General features: G+C 42.3%; 1 protein-coding gene across 1 annotated transcript in view; it reads right to left on the reverse strand.

The window, feature by feature from the left end:
• Window positions 1–18965, reverse strand: part of cntn5 (contactin 5) — a 344921-nt gene that overhangs the window by 76771 nt on the left and 249185 nt on the right. Inside the window, exons 10-12 of the mRNA XM_029121761.2 lie at window positions 13223–13359; window positions 12590–12719; window positions 7379–7523 (exon numbers count right to left, since the gene is read on the reverse strand). Of these exons, the coding sequence (XP_028977594.2) occupies window positions 7379–7523; window positions 12590–12719; window positions 13223–13359 (412 nt within the window). The remainder of the gene's footprint in view (window positions 1–7378; window positions 7524–12589; window positions 12720–13222; window positions 13360–18965) is intronic.

The following is an 18965-nucleotide window of genomic DNA, read 5'->3' on the forward strand; positions in this document are numbered from 1 at the left end:
GCACTTTGTAACCACTAATGTTATAAAAAGGGCTTTATAGAATACATTTGATTGATGGATTTGGCACTGTGATTGGCTACAGGACCTATTAACAGACCAGCTATTGGCATGTCATTGGCTACAGGACCGACAGTATTAACAGACCAGTCTACAGTCACTGTTCTCTTTTCAGTGACTACCAGCCGACACTAGTCTTTTGCAACCTTCCTAGATGCAGATTTAACCCTTGCTTTCCTTTCCTTTTAACCCTTCCTTTTCTTTTAACCCTTCCTTTTAACCCTCATTTTAACCCTTCCTTTCCTTTTAACCCTCATTTTAACCCTTCCTTTCAACCCTTCATTTCAAATCACATTTTACTTGTGCTTGAACCTCAGTAGTGCAGATTAATATTTTCAGTCACCATTTTTTATTCAAAAATGAATTTTCTCATGTCCTAAACTAAATGGATCTTAGGTGAATGTTGCTGGCTTGGGGAAAGGGGGGGGGGGGGGGGGTGCAGAAGTCGTCTCTTGGCTTTAATTTGCCTTGTGCTGTTTGCAGTTCATATTTACATCACTAAGCCCTCTCTCATCAAAGGGAGGAGGATTATTGGCAGGCAAGGAACACATAATGGTGTGACAGAATCTTTACCGCACATCGAAAATTCATAAGGAGACTTCAACAGACTGATGCTAGGAGACGTTCTTCAAATTAGGGAGAATAGACCTCACATCCGCCAAGGACAGAGGCAGACAGGAAGGACACACGGCAGAGGAAGGTGAGTATACAGCAGGATGCAAATTAACCAAGCTAACTGATAAAATATAGAAAAGAAATGGTCCCAGGCAATGTGATGGTATCACCTGCTTTATCATCTAATATTAAGAACAAGGCAATGACGACATGCCATGATGTTTCTGTGTAAGGACAGTTCTTTTCAAGGAATGGAATAAACGGATATGATATTCAACTACTGATTACCCCCAAAAAAGAAAACACATCAAATAGTGTTTCTGAAACAATGTAAGAAAATTAACAAATGACCCCTTTGTGAGATAAAGACAGAGGCGAGAGAGAAGGGGTTTTGGTTTTCAATTGAGTCTAAAACTAACAGGATTATTACTTTCAGACAAAAGCAATGAACATTAGTGGAAATCCATGTTAATTACAAACATTCAATAAAGTCAGCACAGCTGACAATGTCTGATAAACCTAGGACAGAGGCGTTTCGATTACAACCATCTCCAACCTGGCTGTGTCCAGAATTGAACATTCCTCAATCATGTTCTCCTAAGAGGCAGGGACAGACTAGGACCCAAATAACTGCCCCTGGCATTTCTAACATGCTTTCAGTTCCTAGTGGCCCCCACTAAGCTCTTTAGAACAAAAATAAGCTGAATAGTGAAACATTTTCACTAAATCCCCAAGTTCCAAATTGACCGACCCATCTGGAATTTTCCCCAAATGCCATATAACCAGTCCGTCTCCTGCTCTGAGGTCATTATCCATCACTGCTAAGATCAGAGAACATGTCAGATAATGCTGAGAGAATAAGTTACCAAGATACAGAGACCCCCATCGTTCTGTTTATCCCTGCTTCGCTAAGGGAGAATCATCTCTCTTAAGGCGGTAATGAGAAGCATATTATTAAGGACATTCACCCTCTGCGTCAGAGATGTGGGAACATACATTCACAACACTGGTAAACATGCTGCAACAGATTATATTAAGCTTCAATATTTTGTTGCATAAACAAATACTAGCTTTTATATTCTGCTAGTTCATCTTCCACTAGATGGTTGTTCTACCACTGTACAGTGCTCCTGATGACTGACCATAACCTCTTTCTTGGTTCAGATAATTGGCATATTATAAAGCAAGGTACAAACCCCTTTCCTGTTCACTTAACACTTCCCAGAGGGGTAAAAAATTCTGATATGTTTCTGATCTGATAATGAACCCATGTCTATGTTTGACAGCAAACCTGCATTTGCTGTCGGGTGTACAATCAAACAGAATATAGTGCTGTGAAGGTTAGACACATTTATCAGGTCTGGAGCAATCCATATTATTCATCCTCGTTTTGATCCATCAAAGTCCAACAGTTACTGTGGACTTAAAAGAAAAGGCTTGCATAAAAAATACACAATCAGTACATAGTTCCATTACTGTAGACACACACATACAAATACATGCACACAGATACATGCACATACTGTATACAAAGATCAGATGCAAATGATGTAATCAACCAAGTGGATTGTAATACAAAGTTGTCTCTTGAATAATCAAACTGTTCTGTTGTGATTTGGTCAGCCGAGTGGTGACTAGTTGTTGTTGCTTGTTGAGGATGTGAATTGTCCTGTATGTTGTTGCATATTCTGAATGTGAATTGTCCTGTATGTAGGGACTCGTTGTTTTGCTGAGGATGTGAATTGTCCTGTATGTAGGGACTCGTTGTTTTGCTGAGGATGTGAATTGTCCTGTATGTAGGGACTCGTTGCTTTGCTAAGGATGTGAATTGTCCTGTATGTAGGGACTCGTTGCTTTGCTGAGGATGTGAATTGTCCTGTATGTAGGGACTCGTTGCTTTGCTGAGGATGTGAATTGTCCTGTATGTAGGGACTCGTTGTTGCTTGTTGTTAGTGTGAATTGTTCTGTATGTAGTGACTCGTGGTTACCTGCTGTGAATGTGAATAATGTTTTTGGGGCATTCATTGAACAGATGCCCCAGTTGCTACATAATAAAAACAGAATACATGATTGAGTTTCTAACCCGTCAGCAAAACAACAGAACATAAACTTGATGTGTCAACTAGTGCTTTGATGAATATCTAGTAGTCCTGGGAATAGGAGCAGAAATGGGCAGACATCACTTATTAAAATAACAAAAAAAACAATGGAAAAACTAGTGTACAGTACAAACGTCTTGTATTTTCAACATACGAAATACATTTGGAAGTAGTGCCCTTAACCTCAGTTACGGCACCACAAGGGTTAACAGTTTATTCATAAAACATGTACATTTGTAATCCTTTGATCTGTGGATGCTTACTTACTTTAGCTGATTGCACTGAAAGTCATGACAAAAATGCTAATTTTAAAATGATTAATGCATTCTGCTGGTCAATATTCTTATTCTGTTAATGTTAACCCCTGAAAAAGACCAGTTCCCTTTTCATTTAAGGAGAGGGTATTTGCTGAAAGGGCAGTGGGACAGATCCAAACCCATGCTGCAGCAGTAAAGGTGTGCCAGAGGAAATAGCTTAGACCACCAATCAAGGCAAATATAGGTTTTGGGATTTAGGATGTTTTTCGCCTTCAGTTACCGTGTAGCTCCAACTGCAGAAATTAAGCAACTTCATCTTGAATAACAAAAAAAATTACATTTTCTGGAACTAACGGAATTAAATTCAGGTAAACGATATTTAGATAAACCAAGTGGAGTTCATAATGCAGGAGGTCACAAACACAACGATAGATGAACAAGAGAGGAGCGGTCAGTTCATCCAGGAAAACAAGCAAACTCCAGACATTTAATGATTAATTAGCTGCATTGCTGGCCATCCTATAGGAGCTATAGGACTTTGCTTGATCATATTTGTGGGAGGTTGGAATAGATAAAAAAATTCAGGTCGATTATTTAATGTCTATCCTAGTTCTTAAGCAGGTGAAAGTAACTCTTTGGTTAACTACCTTTCACCATTCTCCTCCTTCTTTCAGAACCTCTTAACAACCTGCTCCTTCTTTCAGAACCTGTGGGGATTTCTTTAAGACTGCAAGGGAAGCTCGGCTTCCCCTATAATGTCAAAAAAAATAATGGTCAAATATGTACTATTGTGTAAAATTGTATTGACTAAAAATGCGTTAAAACATGTTCATCTCAAAAACTAGTTAGTTCAGAATCAGCTACAGGTCGGCTGACACGATTTTCTTCTCATACAATCTCGCAGCATCACAGTGCATTTCCCTGTTGAAGCCAAGCGTCCATTGACTTCAATGGGGCTGCTTAGAACAGTTTCTTTCAGGGCTCCGAAAGTAGACGGTGATTGGACAAATGCTGCGATTATGTCCCGCCCACGGACGCTCAGCGTCTCTGGGGGTGAATTAGGAGTGGGCTGGCCCGGACTCCGGGCTTCCACGTGATGATTGGAGGATCTGACGATCTGTCAAACTGCATCTCCTTTTGACTGACAGCGGTCTGTACTATAAGAAGTCACTGAAGCTATTTCGCGCTCAGTCCCATCGCGGATTTCTCTAGTGTATTCGAAAGTCAAACTGCTGCAATATTTCTTGATATTTGTTTGCCAAAATTGCTAGCCGATTTGCATCATACATTTCACACAATTATAGGCTACACCACAATCCTTGTTTCAGTTTTACAGGCTAGGCTAGGCTAGCGTCGTACGCGGGTGAAACTGCGCACGATGGCAGACAGTGCTAATATTGTGGACCTGATTTTAGCGAAGCCATTAATAATCCAAAAGACCGCAAAGACCCCGAGTGTCACTACAAATGAAGACCATCAAAAGGTTATAATATAGGCCGAAAATTTGCTTCCCTTCTTTGAAAGACCAGCAGCCGCCACTGTTCAGAACCTCTTAACATCCTGATCCTTCTTTCAGAAACTCTACATTCTGCTCCTTCTTTCCGAACCTGTCAACATCCTGCTCCTTCTTCCAGAACCTGTCAACATCCTGATCCTTCTTCCAGAATCTCTCAACATCCTGCTCCTTCTTTCAGAACCTGTCACCATCCTGCTCCTTCTTTCAGAATCTCTCAACATCCTGCTCCTTCTTTCAGAATCTCTCAACATCCTGCTCCTTCTTCCAGAACCTCTTAACATCCTGATCCTTCTTCCAGAATCTCTACATTCTGCTCCTTCTTCCAGAATCTCTCAACATCCTGCTCCTTCTTTCAGAACCTGTCACCATCCTGCTCCTTCTTTCAGAATCTCTCAACATCCTGCTCCTTCTTTCAGAATCTCTCAACATCCTGCTCCTTCTTCCAGAACCTCTTAACATCCTGATCCTTCTTTCAGAAACTCTACATTCTGCTCCTTCTTTCAGAACCTGTCAACATCCTGCTCCTTCTTCCAGAACCTGTCAACATCCTGATCCTTCTTCCAGAATCTCTCAACATCCTGCTCCTTCTTTCAGAACCTGTCACCATCCTGCTCCTTCTTTCAGAATCTCTCAACATCCTGCTCCTTCTTTCAGAATCTCTCAACATCCTGCTCCTTCTTCCAGAACCTCTTAACATCCTGCTCCTTCTTTCAGAACCTGTCAACATCCTGCTCCTTCTTTCAGAACCTCTCAACATCCTGCTCCTTCTTTCAGAACCTGTCACCATCCTGCTCCTTCTTTCAGAACCTCTTAACATCCTGCTCCTTCTTTCAGAATCTCTTAACATCCTGCACTTTCCTTCGTTCAACTATCAGCCCACAGCACTGAACACCAACTTTATAATTGCAGCTGCTGTCGCTCATATTGATTGATGTTCCACAACCCTCCAGCTCAGCCCCATTTCCAAGCACGCTTCCACACATATACACACATAGACACACACACAAACACACACACACACACACACTCACCGATACAGACAGACAGACATATGCACACGGATAGCAGCGGATTTATAGATGATGCATTAAAGTGAAATCCAATGACAAGGCGAGGCTGTCAGGAGGCCTCCCTGGGAGTGGAGAGACAAAGAGAGACTCCAGAGCCTGAATGTGGTGGGAGGGGTTCTGTGAAAACGATGACACTTAATTTCAGTGACTGTAATGAGATGGTAACTTGTTAAAACAAGACATGTAAACACGCAGCTCCTGCAGGCTGTTCTGCACGGCGACAATGCTAGAACACAAGTCTCTCCAATACCCTGGGACTGCAGCTAGTTTTACATCTAGGGGGAAATCGAGGCGTTTATGAGTTTATATAATTGTATCCTTTTGGAGAATTGATTCTCTCTCTCCCTCAATCTCTCTTGCTCTCGCTCTCTCCATATGTGCCCTTCTGGAAATCATTGATTGGGAACAAATTGTCTGGAGGAAAACTGTTGGCTGAGAACTGTTAGCTCCCCCGTCTCCACTTGACATGTAATTCACACCTCCCAACACAGCCTGCATACTAATCTATCAATCATAGTTCTAAATACAGTCACAGGTAGATAAGTAACACCAACTGAGATAACAACAGCACATAGTTCCTATGGCCCAATGTAGCACATAAATCGACAGTTCCATGGGCAATAATGTTAAATGACTGGGAAGATGAAGTGCATCAATATAACTTGTTTACACAATTACCAGGGAAATATGCTAAGAAATTAGTGTTCACATAAACTTCTGGAAGAGTTTGTAGTATGGAATCAGGTTTCTGTACCCTTAATGTAAAGTAATGGAATCAAGTTCATGTACCCTTAATGTAAAGTAATGGAATCAAGTTCATGTACCCTTAATGTAAAGAAATGGAATCAAGTTCATGTACCCTTTATGTAAAGAAATGGAATCAAGTTCATGTACCCTTTATGTAAAGTAATGGAATCAAATTCATGTACCCTTAATGTAAAGAAATGGAAACAGGTTTCTGTACTTCTAAAATAATGGAGTTATGTTCCTGTACTCCTGAAGTAAACTACTGGAATCGGGTTCCTGTACCCATAATGTAAAGTAATGGAATCAGGTTCCTTTACTCCTAAAGTAAAATAATGGAATCAGGATCCTGTACCTATAATAAAAGGTAATGGAATCAGGTTCCTGTCTCCTAATGTAAAGTAATGGAATCAAGTTCCTGTACACTTAATGTAATTCATTGATCCTTAATCAGGTTAATGTACTGCTATTGTAAAGTAATGGTAGTTGGTTTCTGTACTTCTAACATAATGGAATCAGGTTTCTGTACTTCTAACGTAAAGGAATAAGGATCCAGTACTCAAAATGAAAAGGAATTAAATTATATAAAGTATCATAATGTAAAGTAGGTTTTCGCATTTCTAAATTAATGGAATTAGGTTTCTGTACTCCTAATGTAATGTAATCAGGTTTCTGTACTCCTAATGTAAAGTAATGGAATCAAGTTCCTGTACTCCTAATATTAAGGAGTGGCAGAATCTTCCAGTACCAATAAAAAAGTAGTGGGATCTGGATAGGCAAACTATACAGTAGGACACAAAATGTTCTTTAGGGTATCTGACATTGTCTTGGTTGCTGTGTCACTGTGTCATCTTTCAGAGGGTTTGGGATAAATTACATTTCCATTGATCTCAGAAGTGGACAATAACAAAATCTCAGGGGTGTTTTTCTGAAAACAGATTATGCCTTGACCTGGACATAAACTGTGTTAGCGAAACTGTCCCACAGCCCATGCCTATATATTTCAGATGTCACACGTACCTTCTGTTGGGCTGTATTCTACGGTCCCCTCTCCTCCATGTTACTCTGGGCTTGGGAGATGCTTTAGGTTTACACTCCAGCGACACGTCCTTCCCCAAAGTAGCGATCAGGCGTATAGGGTTGGGGTTGAAGACCGGGGCTGAAGCTGTGATGCAGGACAACATAGTGATAACAATTAGACAGGGTCGCTTCAGATTGCATATTAGTTTAGTAGTTACCATATGATGATAGTAATCATTTTAATGAAATATACATTTATTATTCTATCAAATAACTGTTTCTATATAAGCTTGCCTCAATATAAATCAATCAAGTAAAGTTGCGCCCTTTGATAAAAAGTAAACTGTGTAAAAATGACTTTGCATCTCCACTACGATGCAATGTTACCAACATGGTCCCTGGTTTGTGTGTGAGGAATCTCTTTAAAGGGACGTTGGTAAATACACTAATTCATAATACTGATATAACAACAAGGATATGGGAAGAAGCTGTCTGGACTTGTAGTCAACCATGCCAGGTCACCAACTACACCAAGTGTGTAAAATAGAGGCTCTCTCAGCATCGACTACCTCAGAATATTGATTCAAAATGCAGGGATGATCTAGCAACGAGACTCTGGTCTCTCTGTGACTCACAGATGAAACAAAGGTTAAATACAATTCAGGGTACAAACGATTTGCTGCTATCCTACAAGGTCATGCAGTTGAGAACCGTGTAAATAGGAGACATGGGTTTAAAGTTCTCTCTCTGTCTCTGCATAGACCGGCAGACTGAGCAGAGCTCCAGGGCCAGGGGTCTGGGAGGATTTGTCACCACCAGTTATTTAAATTCAAACTGATGCTTTGGAGGTGACATGGAGAGAATGACATCTCAATCCAGGCAGCTAGAACTACTCCCTGGCTGCAAGCCTGCCCCTCCATCCCAACAATCTGTCAATCTGTTCCCTCACTCCATCCCTTTACCCACTCATCCCCCACTTCCCCTACCCATCCCCCACTTCCCCTACTCATCCCCCAGTTCCCCTACTCATCCCCCACTTCCCCTACCCATCCCCCACTTCCCCTACCCATCCCCCACTTCCCCTACTCATCCCCCAGTTCCCCTACTCATCCCCCACTTCCCCTACTCATCCCCCACTTCCCCTACTCATCCCCCACTTCCCCTACTCATCCCCCACTTCCCCTACTCATCCCCCACTTCCCCTACTCATCTCCCAGCACTGACAGAGCCCAGTCTGGATGGCAGTTTTATTGTAGGCCTGAACCAGTTATTCTGATGCACCAAGTCATGTGCTTGGAAATTTGTTTACAAGTGTGTTAGCTCTCAAAGTTCAAATAGCAAGGAACGGTTGGGGGACTTTTAGGACATCTACCCTGGGAATCAAAAAGCATCAGCAATATGTGTGTGTGTGTTCTTCAGTGTGTGTGTGTGTTCTTCAGTGTGTGTGTGTGTGTTATTCTTTGTGTGTGTGTGCGTTCTTCGTTGTGTGTGTGTTATTCTTTGTGTGTGTGTGTGTGTGTGTTCTTCGGTGTGTTGGTTCATCAGTGTGTGTTCTTCAGTGTGTGTGTGTCTGTGTGTTCTTCAGTGTGTGTGTGTGTGTTCTTTAGTGTGTGTGTGTTTTAATCAGAACAAGTCAGAGCTAAAAGGTCTTCTGGCTGTGCATGACAGCAGACTCCCTCAAGAGCCTACTTCCTCCCCCATCCTTCCCCTGTTCCTCCCCCATCCCTCCCCCACCCATTCCAGAGAAGTTGGCCTGCAGCGCGACATGTAACCTCACTCCCCAGCCCCCCCCGATCTGGGACAGGATCAGAGGCGGGGACGTTTGGGGTCCTCTGTCCGGCCTCCAGTGATGCTCCTCTGCCTCCCGTCATTAGTGATGTAATCTGTCCTGATGGCTGCTGCTTGTGGACGCCCTCGCTGAGGTCAGAGGTCACAGGGAGACGAGGAGATTGGATGCCCAGGGGGTCAGAGGTCACTGGAAGACAGGCAGATTGGATGCCTGGGGGTCCCGTTACCGGAACATTCCTCACCATGAGCAGTGTCCAAACCATATCATTTTGTCTGGAGGCAGAGGGGTCACGGGTGTCCCTCCTAGTCAGCTTGTATAAACATTATCTGAATGCCAGCGCTTCCTGGTCTTCATGGACACATCGTTCCATTTCAAATATATATTCACTAAAGGGGATTTTTTTCCCCCCATTTAGGCATGTAACGGTCAACTAACTTTTTGGTTTTTCTGTCTCTGCAGACAGTGCAGATGCAGATAGTTAGCATGACATGTTTGCAGAACATATTTACTGTATAGCTGCATGACTAGCATGAAGAATAACTACATGTGAATGACATGTTACAGAACATCGGATTCAAATTCTCTAAGCATGATGACTGGTTCCCTGTGGATCAAGGACAATAATGTAGAAAGTAAATTAAAATGACCAACTAGAAGAAAGAACTGGAGAGAAACTTTGTGTCAGGAGATTTGGTCCCACAGTGAAGTTGACAAGGATTTAATCAGTGTGTTAACAGAGAGTAGGAGACGCTGACAGGAAATGAGAGAGAGAGAGTAGGAAACGCTGACAGGAAATGAGAGAGAGAGAGAGAGAGTAGGGGACGCTGACAGGAAATGAGAAAGAGAGAGAAAGAGTAGGGGACGCTGACAGGAAATGAGAGAGAGAGAGAGAGAGAGTAGGAAACGCTGACAGGAAATGAGAGAGAGAGAGAAAGAGTAGGGGACGCTGACAGGAAATGAGAGAGAGAGAGAGAGAGTAGGAAACGCTGACAGGAAATGAGAAAGAGAGAGAAAGAGTAGGGGACGCTGACAGGAAATGAGAGAGAGAGAGAGAGAGTAGGAAACGCTGACAGGAAATGAGAAAGAGAGAGAAAGAGTAGGGGACGCTGACAGGAAATGAGAGAGAGAGAGAGTAGGAAACGCTGACAGGAAATGAGAAAGAGAGAGAAAGAGTAGGGGACGCTGACAGGAAATGAGAGAGAGAGAGAGAGAGTAGGAAACGCTGACAGGAAATGAGAAAGAGAGAGAAAGAGTAGGGGACGCTGACAGGAAATGAGAGAGAGAGAGAGTAGGAAACGCTGACAGGAAATGAGAAAGAGAGAGAAATAGTAGGGGACGCTGACAGGAAATGAGAGAGAGAGAGTAGGAAACGCTGACAGGAAATGAGAGAGAGAGAGAGAGAGAGAGTAGGAAACGCTGACAGGAAATGAGAGAGAGAGAGAGAGAGAGAGAGTAGGGGACGCTGACAGGAAATGAGAAAGAGAGAGAAAGAGTAGGGGACGCTGACAGGAAATGAGAGAGAGAGAGAGAGAGAGTAGGAAACGCTGACAGGAAATGAGAGAGAGAGAGAGAGAGTAGGGGACGCTGACAGGAAATGAGAGAGAGAGAGAGAGAGAGTAGGAAACGCTGACAGGAAATGAGAAAGAGAGAGAAAGAGTAGGGGACGCTGACAGGAAATGAGAGAGAGAGAGAGAGAGAGTAGGAAACGCTGACAGGAAATGAGAAAGAGAGAGAGAAAGAGTAGGGGACGCTGACAGGAAATGAGAGAGAGAGAGTAGGAAACGCTGACAGGAAATGAGAGAGAGAGAGAGAGTAGGAGACGCTGACAGGAAATGAGAGAGAGAGAGAGAGAGAGTAGGAAACGCTGACAGGAAATGAGAGAGAGAGAGAGAGAGAGAGAGTAGGAAACGCTGACAGGAAGCAATAAAGAAAGAGAGTAGGGGACGCTGACAGGAAGTGAGAGAGTGTTAGAGTAGTATTCTAAGACAGAGGTCCTCTTTCTATCTTTACATTCAGGTCTATGAATCCCCTGAAGATTCTGTCATAACAGACAAGCTACATAGTTATAAAACTGCATGCTCTATACACCAGCAATATGATCCTCACCCATATATATTATCCTTGCACATCGTTTTAATGTTTATTGTACAGACAGCATTCAAATGTTGTTTTTATTTACACACTGAAGCAGGCATTCAAGCAGGAACTATGTATTCCCTGCTTCTGTCTTCTGGTGAGCATGTTATTATGTAACATTTGCAGTTGAGATAGAATTGAAGAAGCCCAACAACAGCAGGTGATGATAACTGCTTCAGAATGTCCCCATGTAAGGCTGTCGCAGATAAATCTTCCACAAATATCTACCTCCTTTCCCCAACCATCCTCCCCTGAAGCTCCTAGCCCTCTGGCAATGTTTCCCATTCCTCCTCTGAAATAGGGTCAAACTAAACAACTCCAGGCTAGCTGGCTGTCTTCCACCTGGTGCATACAGACGTCTCACAACTCCAGGCGAGCTGGTTGTGTTCCACCTGGTTCATACAGACGTCTCACAACTCCAGGCTAGCTGGCTGTCTTCCACCTGGTTCATACAGACATCTCACAACTCCAGGCTAGCTGGTTGTGTTCCACCTGGTTCATACAGACGTCTCACAACTCCAGGCTAGCTGGCTGTCTTCCACCTGGTGCATACAGACGTCTCACAACTCCAGGCTAGCTGGCTGTATTCCACCTGCTGCATACAGACGTCTCACAACTCTAGGCTAGCTGGCTGTCTTCCACCTGGTTCATACAGACGTCTCACAACTCCAGGCTAGATGGTTGTCTTCCACCTGGTGCATACAGACGTCTCATTGCATTCAAGACACCTATGAGACCCTGGGTGATGCCCAGGTTTCATAAGGGCCCATTGAAACAGGGTGCCAATTGGGTCCCACCTTCAGTGTTTTATTCATGCCAACCATTGATTGCCAATCAGCGTTTTCCAACATTTTGTTGTAATCTCTTTTTCTGCTATCGCTCCCTGATCAGTATGTTGCTCTTCAATGTCAGATGACAGTATCCAGCTATTTCATTGTTTATAGAGTCAAATATAAACAGACCACTCAGAATTTAAATTTGCCACAAAAAGGCATTGTGGCACAACAAAGCCATTTACTTTCAGCCTTTTTCTCCCCAGAACAGAAGCCCGTTTCAACTCAATAACAAACACAAACCAACCCGACATCACAAACTGAAAGTCCAATTCCAAGCAACAAGAAACAATTGAATGTCAGCTTTGCAACTGGGCTGAATTACAACGGAAAAGACAAGAACCCAAGTTTTCAGTGATGCACTTCTATAGAACATTTTATTTTTCTTCTTCAAGGAGCTGCCATTTAAAGATGAACATAGTGTCATGTGAATACAACAAGAAATAGTCCTACCTAAGATCTTGAGTTCTGCACTGGAGTAGATTGCTCCATACTTGTTTTCAGCCACACACTGGTACATCCCTGAGTCATCTTGCTGGACCTTGTGAATGATAAGCTCCCCACTCACCATCTCCAACCTGCTCTGTAAATCAACAAAATACACCTTTAAACATCATATTTACACACAGCCCGGTTCATTAAGGGCAGCTGGGCAGGCCATGTTCTCTCTATAGCCTGCTATCTTGGACCAGGGCCTGAAACATCTGGTCAAACAAACTACATTGGGAAGGGGTTGCCATCTGGGTCGCAGATATTTAACATGACATATAATAATGATCATCATAATCAACAAAACAGCATTAACACTAATAATAATAATAATAAATAATGATCATCATACTCAACAAAACAGCACTAATAGTAATAATAATAATAAATTGCAATACCAAGTCCTTAACTGTCAAACATGACATTCAGATAAGACAAGATGTCTTTGTAGTGGAGTGGGGAGCATGTGATCTGATTACCTATGGGGTTAAGAGGGTGGATGTGTGGATGTTCATGACACCAAATATATTTTGGACTGTTCATATGAGTGTGTGTGTTTGTGTGTGGGGTTGTTCATGGCTGTAGGTCGGTGAATACCTGTTGTGTAATTGGCTGTCCATTACGGAGCCAGCGATAGGAGGGTCTAGGCCTCCCGGTGGCTCTGCACTCCCACTGGAGCTGCTCCCCACTGTCCAGCTGGGTGTCATTTATCCTGCTGCTCCACTGGGGCAGGGCTGGGGGAGGACAGGAAATACCAACATCCATGATAGAGGAATGTAAGGTACACACACACGCTCTGTTGGAATATACAGTACACACACACGCTCTGTTGGAATATACAGTACACACACACGCTCTGTTGGAATATACAGTACACACACACACTCTGTTGGAATATACAGTACACACACACACTCTGTTGGAATATACAGTACACACACACGCTCTGTTGTAATATACAGTACACACACACTCTGTTGGAATAAACATTACACACACTCTGTTGGAATAAACAGTACACACACACACTCTGTTGGAATATACAGTACACACACACGCTCTGTTGGAATAAACAGTACACACACTCACACACACTCTGTTGGAATAAACAGTACACACACACACACACTCTGTTGGAATATACAGTACACACACACGCTCTGTTGGAATAAACGTTACACACACACACTCTGTTGGAATATACAGTACACACACACACTCTGTTGGAATATACAGTACACACACACGCTCTGTTGGAATAAACAGTACACACTCACACACACTCTGTTGGAATATACAGTACAAACACCCACACACACACTCTGTTGGAATATACAGTACACACACACACTCTGTTGGAATATACAGTACACACACACTCTGTTGGAATATACAGTACACACACACACTCTGTTGGAATATACAGTACACATTAGGGGTGCAGCCGAACCCGAATACGGTATTCGGAAAGGCACAAATAACGTGGTTTTTACAAATACTTATTTCAAACAAATACTTAAAAAAATATTTCTATTCGGGAACAAGAAAACCGTTATATCAAAAAGCTGCGTTTTCTCATGAGACCGCAGTACATGCCTGGATGAGTGAGTGAGTGAGTGACGTTCAGTCGGGGGAGGGGAAACGAATAAAAGCGGTAACTGACACAGGCTGCTCCACACATCTCCATTCTCCACACAGCAACAGAGAGCGCTCGGTATTTTATTAGTTGTTGGTTAACCATGGATGAGTTGGCTGTTATGTTATTTTCTTTTCAATGACGTTCCTTGTTACATCTTCATTCTGTCGGTTCAGCGTCCTCCAACAAGGACGGGTGGTGGTGGGGTTCATAATGTTCACAAATGGTATTTATTAGTTGTTGGTTTAACCATGGATGAGGTAATGACTGTTATGTTATTTTCTTTTCAATGACGTTCCTTGTTACATGTTCATTGCTGGATTTATGGAAAAATATCAACCAATATTTCCATATCCATAATTATTATAATAGATTTAATTAAAGAATACTTACACTATAACGTAAATTAGAAGTGTAACGCAAAAAAAAAAAACGGATTCTTTACGCCTATTTTGAATTTTACTCGAATACAAATACAAATACTTTTTCCCCCTTAACAAATACAAATAAAGATACAAATACTGGCTGTTTTGCATACCCTGACTACACACACACTCTGTTGGAATAAACAGTACACACACCCACACACATTCTGTTGGAATATACAGTACACACACACACGCTCTGTTGGAATATACAGTACACACACACACACGCTCTGTTGGAATATACAGTACACACACACACGCTCTGTTGGAATAAACAGTACACACACACACGCTCTGTTGGAATAAACAGTACACAAACACACTCTGTTGGAATAAACAGTACACACACCCACATTCACTCTGTTGGAATATACAGTACACTCACACACACTCTGTTGGAATAAACAGTACACACACTCACAAACACTCTGTTGGAATAAACAGTACACACACTCACACACACTCTGTTGGAATAAACAGTACACACACTCACACACACTCTGTAGGAATAAACAGTACACACACTCACACACGCTCTGTTAGAATATACAGTACACACACTCACGCTCTGTTGGAATATACAGTACACACACTCACACACACTCTGTTGGAATATACAGTACACACACACACGCTCTGTTGGAATATACAGTACACACACACTCTGTTGGAATAAACAGTACACACACACTCTGTTGGAATATATAGTGCACACACACTGTGTATACAGTACACACACACACTTTTATATAAAAATGTTTCTGCCTTTCAAATAAATTGTGTATCTGAAGTATGTGGCTCTAAAATCTTAAGAGATCTAAAATCTAAGATCAAGTCCCTGCCAATGTTTTACTCTTATATATGTACCTTAGTGTATAGTGCCTTTTCACATCTAACGGATGTGAATATATCCTATGAATGTGCATGGATATTTGTGTTGAGCTGCGGACTCTGAACATCTCATTTTGACAACAACATTGTCACGTGTCACCTAGAGGGCAAGTCTGCCTGTGTAGGGGCGAGGGGTTCATGTAGTTTCTACCAAAGATGGCCCATGATGACGATATCTGGACTTGATAAGTGAAGACAAAATGGAAGATGTGGCTTTTAATGGCCATGTTTCTTCCAAACTTCATCCAACCTTTCTGTAGAGATTTAGCCACTAGGTATCACCATGTTGCTCGCTCTGTGCGGTTTTAGGCAGGGTATATGTATACAGTAAAAGCTGGGTGCCAACTCCTACCAGATGTGGTTTATCATTCTGAAGCATAATTGGCCAAAAACCTGATAGTGTTTTGGGAATGTTGGATTTTTCCGTCGATTGAGGGAGGTGTCGACAGGAAGCATCATTACTGGGCTCCAGCAATGTATTACACATTAGATTAAAACACATTTGACATTCATTTACTAGAACATAAATATTAATTCCGTAATTTCATAAAATGTTTTAGACTGTTTGTACATTTTATTAGGATACTAGCATTAGGACAAACAGAGCTGCTTGAAATAATGTTGACTCCTTCTGCAATTATAGATGTTCACCATAAGATATTAATGTAGTCAGAACCAGACTTTTAACTGAATTAACAGGTTTATATTTGCCAATACCCATTTGTTGGTTTAGAGGAAATCATGCACGTAGTAGAAAAAAAAAAAATATATAATTAGTGCAGGTGAAAAAATAAGTAAGCTCCAAATTGCCTTGGTTAAATCAGATAGGTAAATATAGAATCAGATGTGTTAATAATTGGGCACCAAATGAACCAATCAAAGGACAGATCTTTAGGAAAGTGTTTAGGCGTGACTCTGATGAATATACAAAAAACCTGATCAGTTTGGTGTTTCCTACACAGGTGAATGCAAAACACACCATAACGAGAAAAAAGGAGATGTCAGAAGACATCAGGAAGATAATAGTGAGAGAACATCAGTCTAGGAAAGGCAACACAACTTCAAAAAGATAGCTGTGGAAAATGTATTTATTATTATATCCTTTTACTTCTTTTTCTGCAACTTATAATGTCTGTACAGTATCTGTGTTCAGGGGCAGTAATGACTGGAATGTTGGCTGAGCAGAGCCATGGCTCTGTCAATTTACAGAGACACAGGCCCAGGACCTGGGCCCCAAAACCACCATAACAACTGTCCTTTACAGAGAGACACAGGCCTAGGGCCCGGGCCCCAAAACCACCATAACAACTGTCCTTTCAGGGAAAATCCTTATATAGTAGGGGGCTTTTGTTACTTGTATTGTACAGATGAACAGGACTCCTTATCATTATTCCTGAGTTAGCAGAAGACCCCATATAGTAACTGTCCAGGTTGATATATGTTGGCTTTTCACCAAGTTGCAGGGCTACTGATACAGTGGGGTTAACAAGTATTTGATACACTGCCGATTTTGCAGGTTTACCTACTTACAAAGCATGTAGAGGTCTGTAATTTTTATCATAGGTACACTTCAACTTTGAGAGACGGGATCTAAAACAAAAATACAGAAAATCACATTGTATGATTTTTAAATAATTAATTAGCATTTTATTGCATGACATTATTTGATCACCTACCAACCAGTAAGAATTCCGGCTCTCACAGACCTGTTAGTTTTTCTTTAAGAAGCCCTCCTGTTGTCCACTCATTACCTGTATTAACTGCACCTGTTTGAACTCGTTACCTGTATAAAAGACACCTGTCCACACACTCAATCAAACAGACTCCAACCTCTCCACAATGGCCAAGACCAGAGAGCTGTGTAAGGACATCAGGGATAAAATTGTAGACCTGCACAAGGCTGGGATGGGCTACAGCAGTGGTTCCCAACCAGGGTTACTAGGACCCCTGGGGGTACTTGGCCTCTCCACAGGGGGTACTTGAAAACACTCATGACATCATAGACTTACAAGTGAAATTAACATGAGGGGGTACTTTAGGGGTACTGAAAGCAGTGCAAAAACATTTTGGGGGTACAGTAACTGAAAAAGGTTGGGAGACACTGGGCTACAGGACAATAGCAGCTTGGTGGGAAGGCAACAACTGTTGGCGCAATTATTAGAAAATGGAAGAAGTTCAAGATGATGGTCAATCTCCCTCGGTCTGGGGCTCCATGCAAGATCTCACCTCGTGGGGCATCAATGATCATGAAGAATGTGAGGGATCAGCCCAGAACTAGACCTGGTCAGTGACCTGAAGAGAGCCGGGACCACAGTCTCAAAGAAAACCATTAGTAACACACTACACCGTCATGGATAAAATCCTGCAGCGCACGCAAGGTCCCCCTGCTCAAGCCAGCGCATGTCCAGGCCCGTCTGAAGTTTGCCAATGACCATCTGGATGATCCAGAGGAGTAATGGGAGAAGGTCATGTGGTCTGATGAGACAAAAATAGACCTTTTGGTCTAAACTCCACTCGCCTTGTTTGGAGGAAAAAGAAGGAGTAGCACAACCCCAAGAACACCATCCCAACCATGAAGCATGGAGGTGGAAACATCATTCTTTGGGGATGCTTTTCTGCAAAGGGGACAGGACGACTGCACCATATCGAGGGGAGGATGGATGGTGTCATGTATCGCGAGATTTTGGCCAACAACCTCCTTGCCTCAGTAAGTGCATTGAAGATGGGTCGTGGCTGGGTCTTCCAGCATGACAACGACCCAGATTTTTGTTTTAGATTCCGTCTATCACAGTTGAAGTGTACCTATGTAAAAAATTTGACCTCTACTTTGTAAGTAGGAAAACCTGCTAAATCGCCAGTGTATCAAATACTTGTTCTCCCCACTGTATGGATTCTGAGGTGTACCAAGAGAGTCTTGAACAGAACATTAGGACAGAATTCAAAGATTGGGCTGAAAATGTGTCTTCCAAAAGGACAGTATTGTATTCAAATCATTCAAGCAAATCTACTAGATTGGCTCAGTAGGAAGACATTTTTTGTTTTGGATTGGCCAAGTTAAAGTCCTGACCTCAATGCAATGAAGATGCTGTGACAGGACCTTAAGTCCCTATGTGTCAGGTCCTGACTATAGGGATTCCTTTAGCCATCTCTATGTTGGTCTAGGGGTTACATTGCAGGAACAGCGGTTACATTGCTGGAACAGCGGTTACATTGCTGGAACAGCGGTTACATTGCTGGAACAGGATCTAGGACCTCTCAGATTTTCCTCAGTTTGTTCCGGCACCTACTGCGCATAATTTATCTTTTTCCATCACTTTGTTCGCTTTGCATTGTAAACATTCCACTAGAAGCAATCAGAGTTCATAAAGTTGCCTTTTCCTGCAGC

This window comes from Esox lucius, chromosome 1 (assembly GCF_011004845.1).
Source record: "Esox lucius isolate fEsoLuc1 chromosome 1, fEsoLuc1.pri, whole genome shotgun sequence".
Classification (NCBI taxonomy): domain Eukaryota; kingdom Metazoa; phylum Chordata; class Actinopteri; order Esociformes; family Esocidae; genus Esox; species Esox lucius.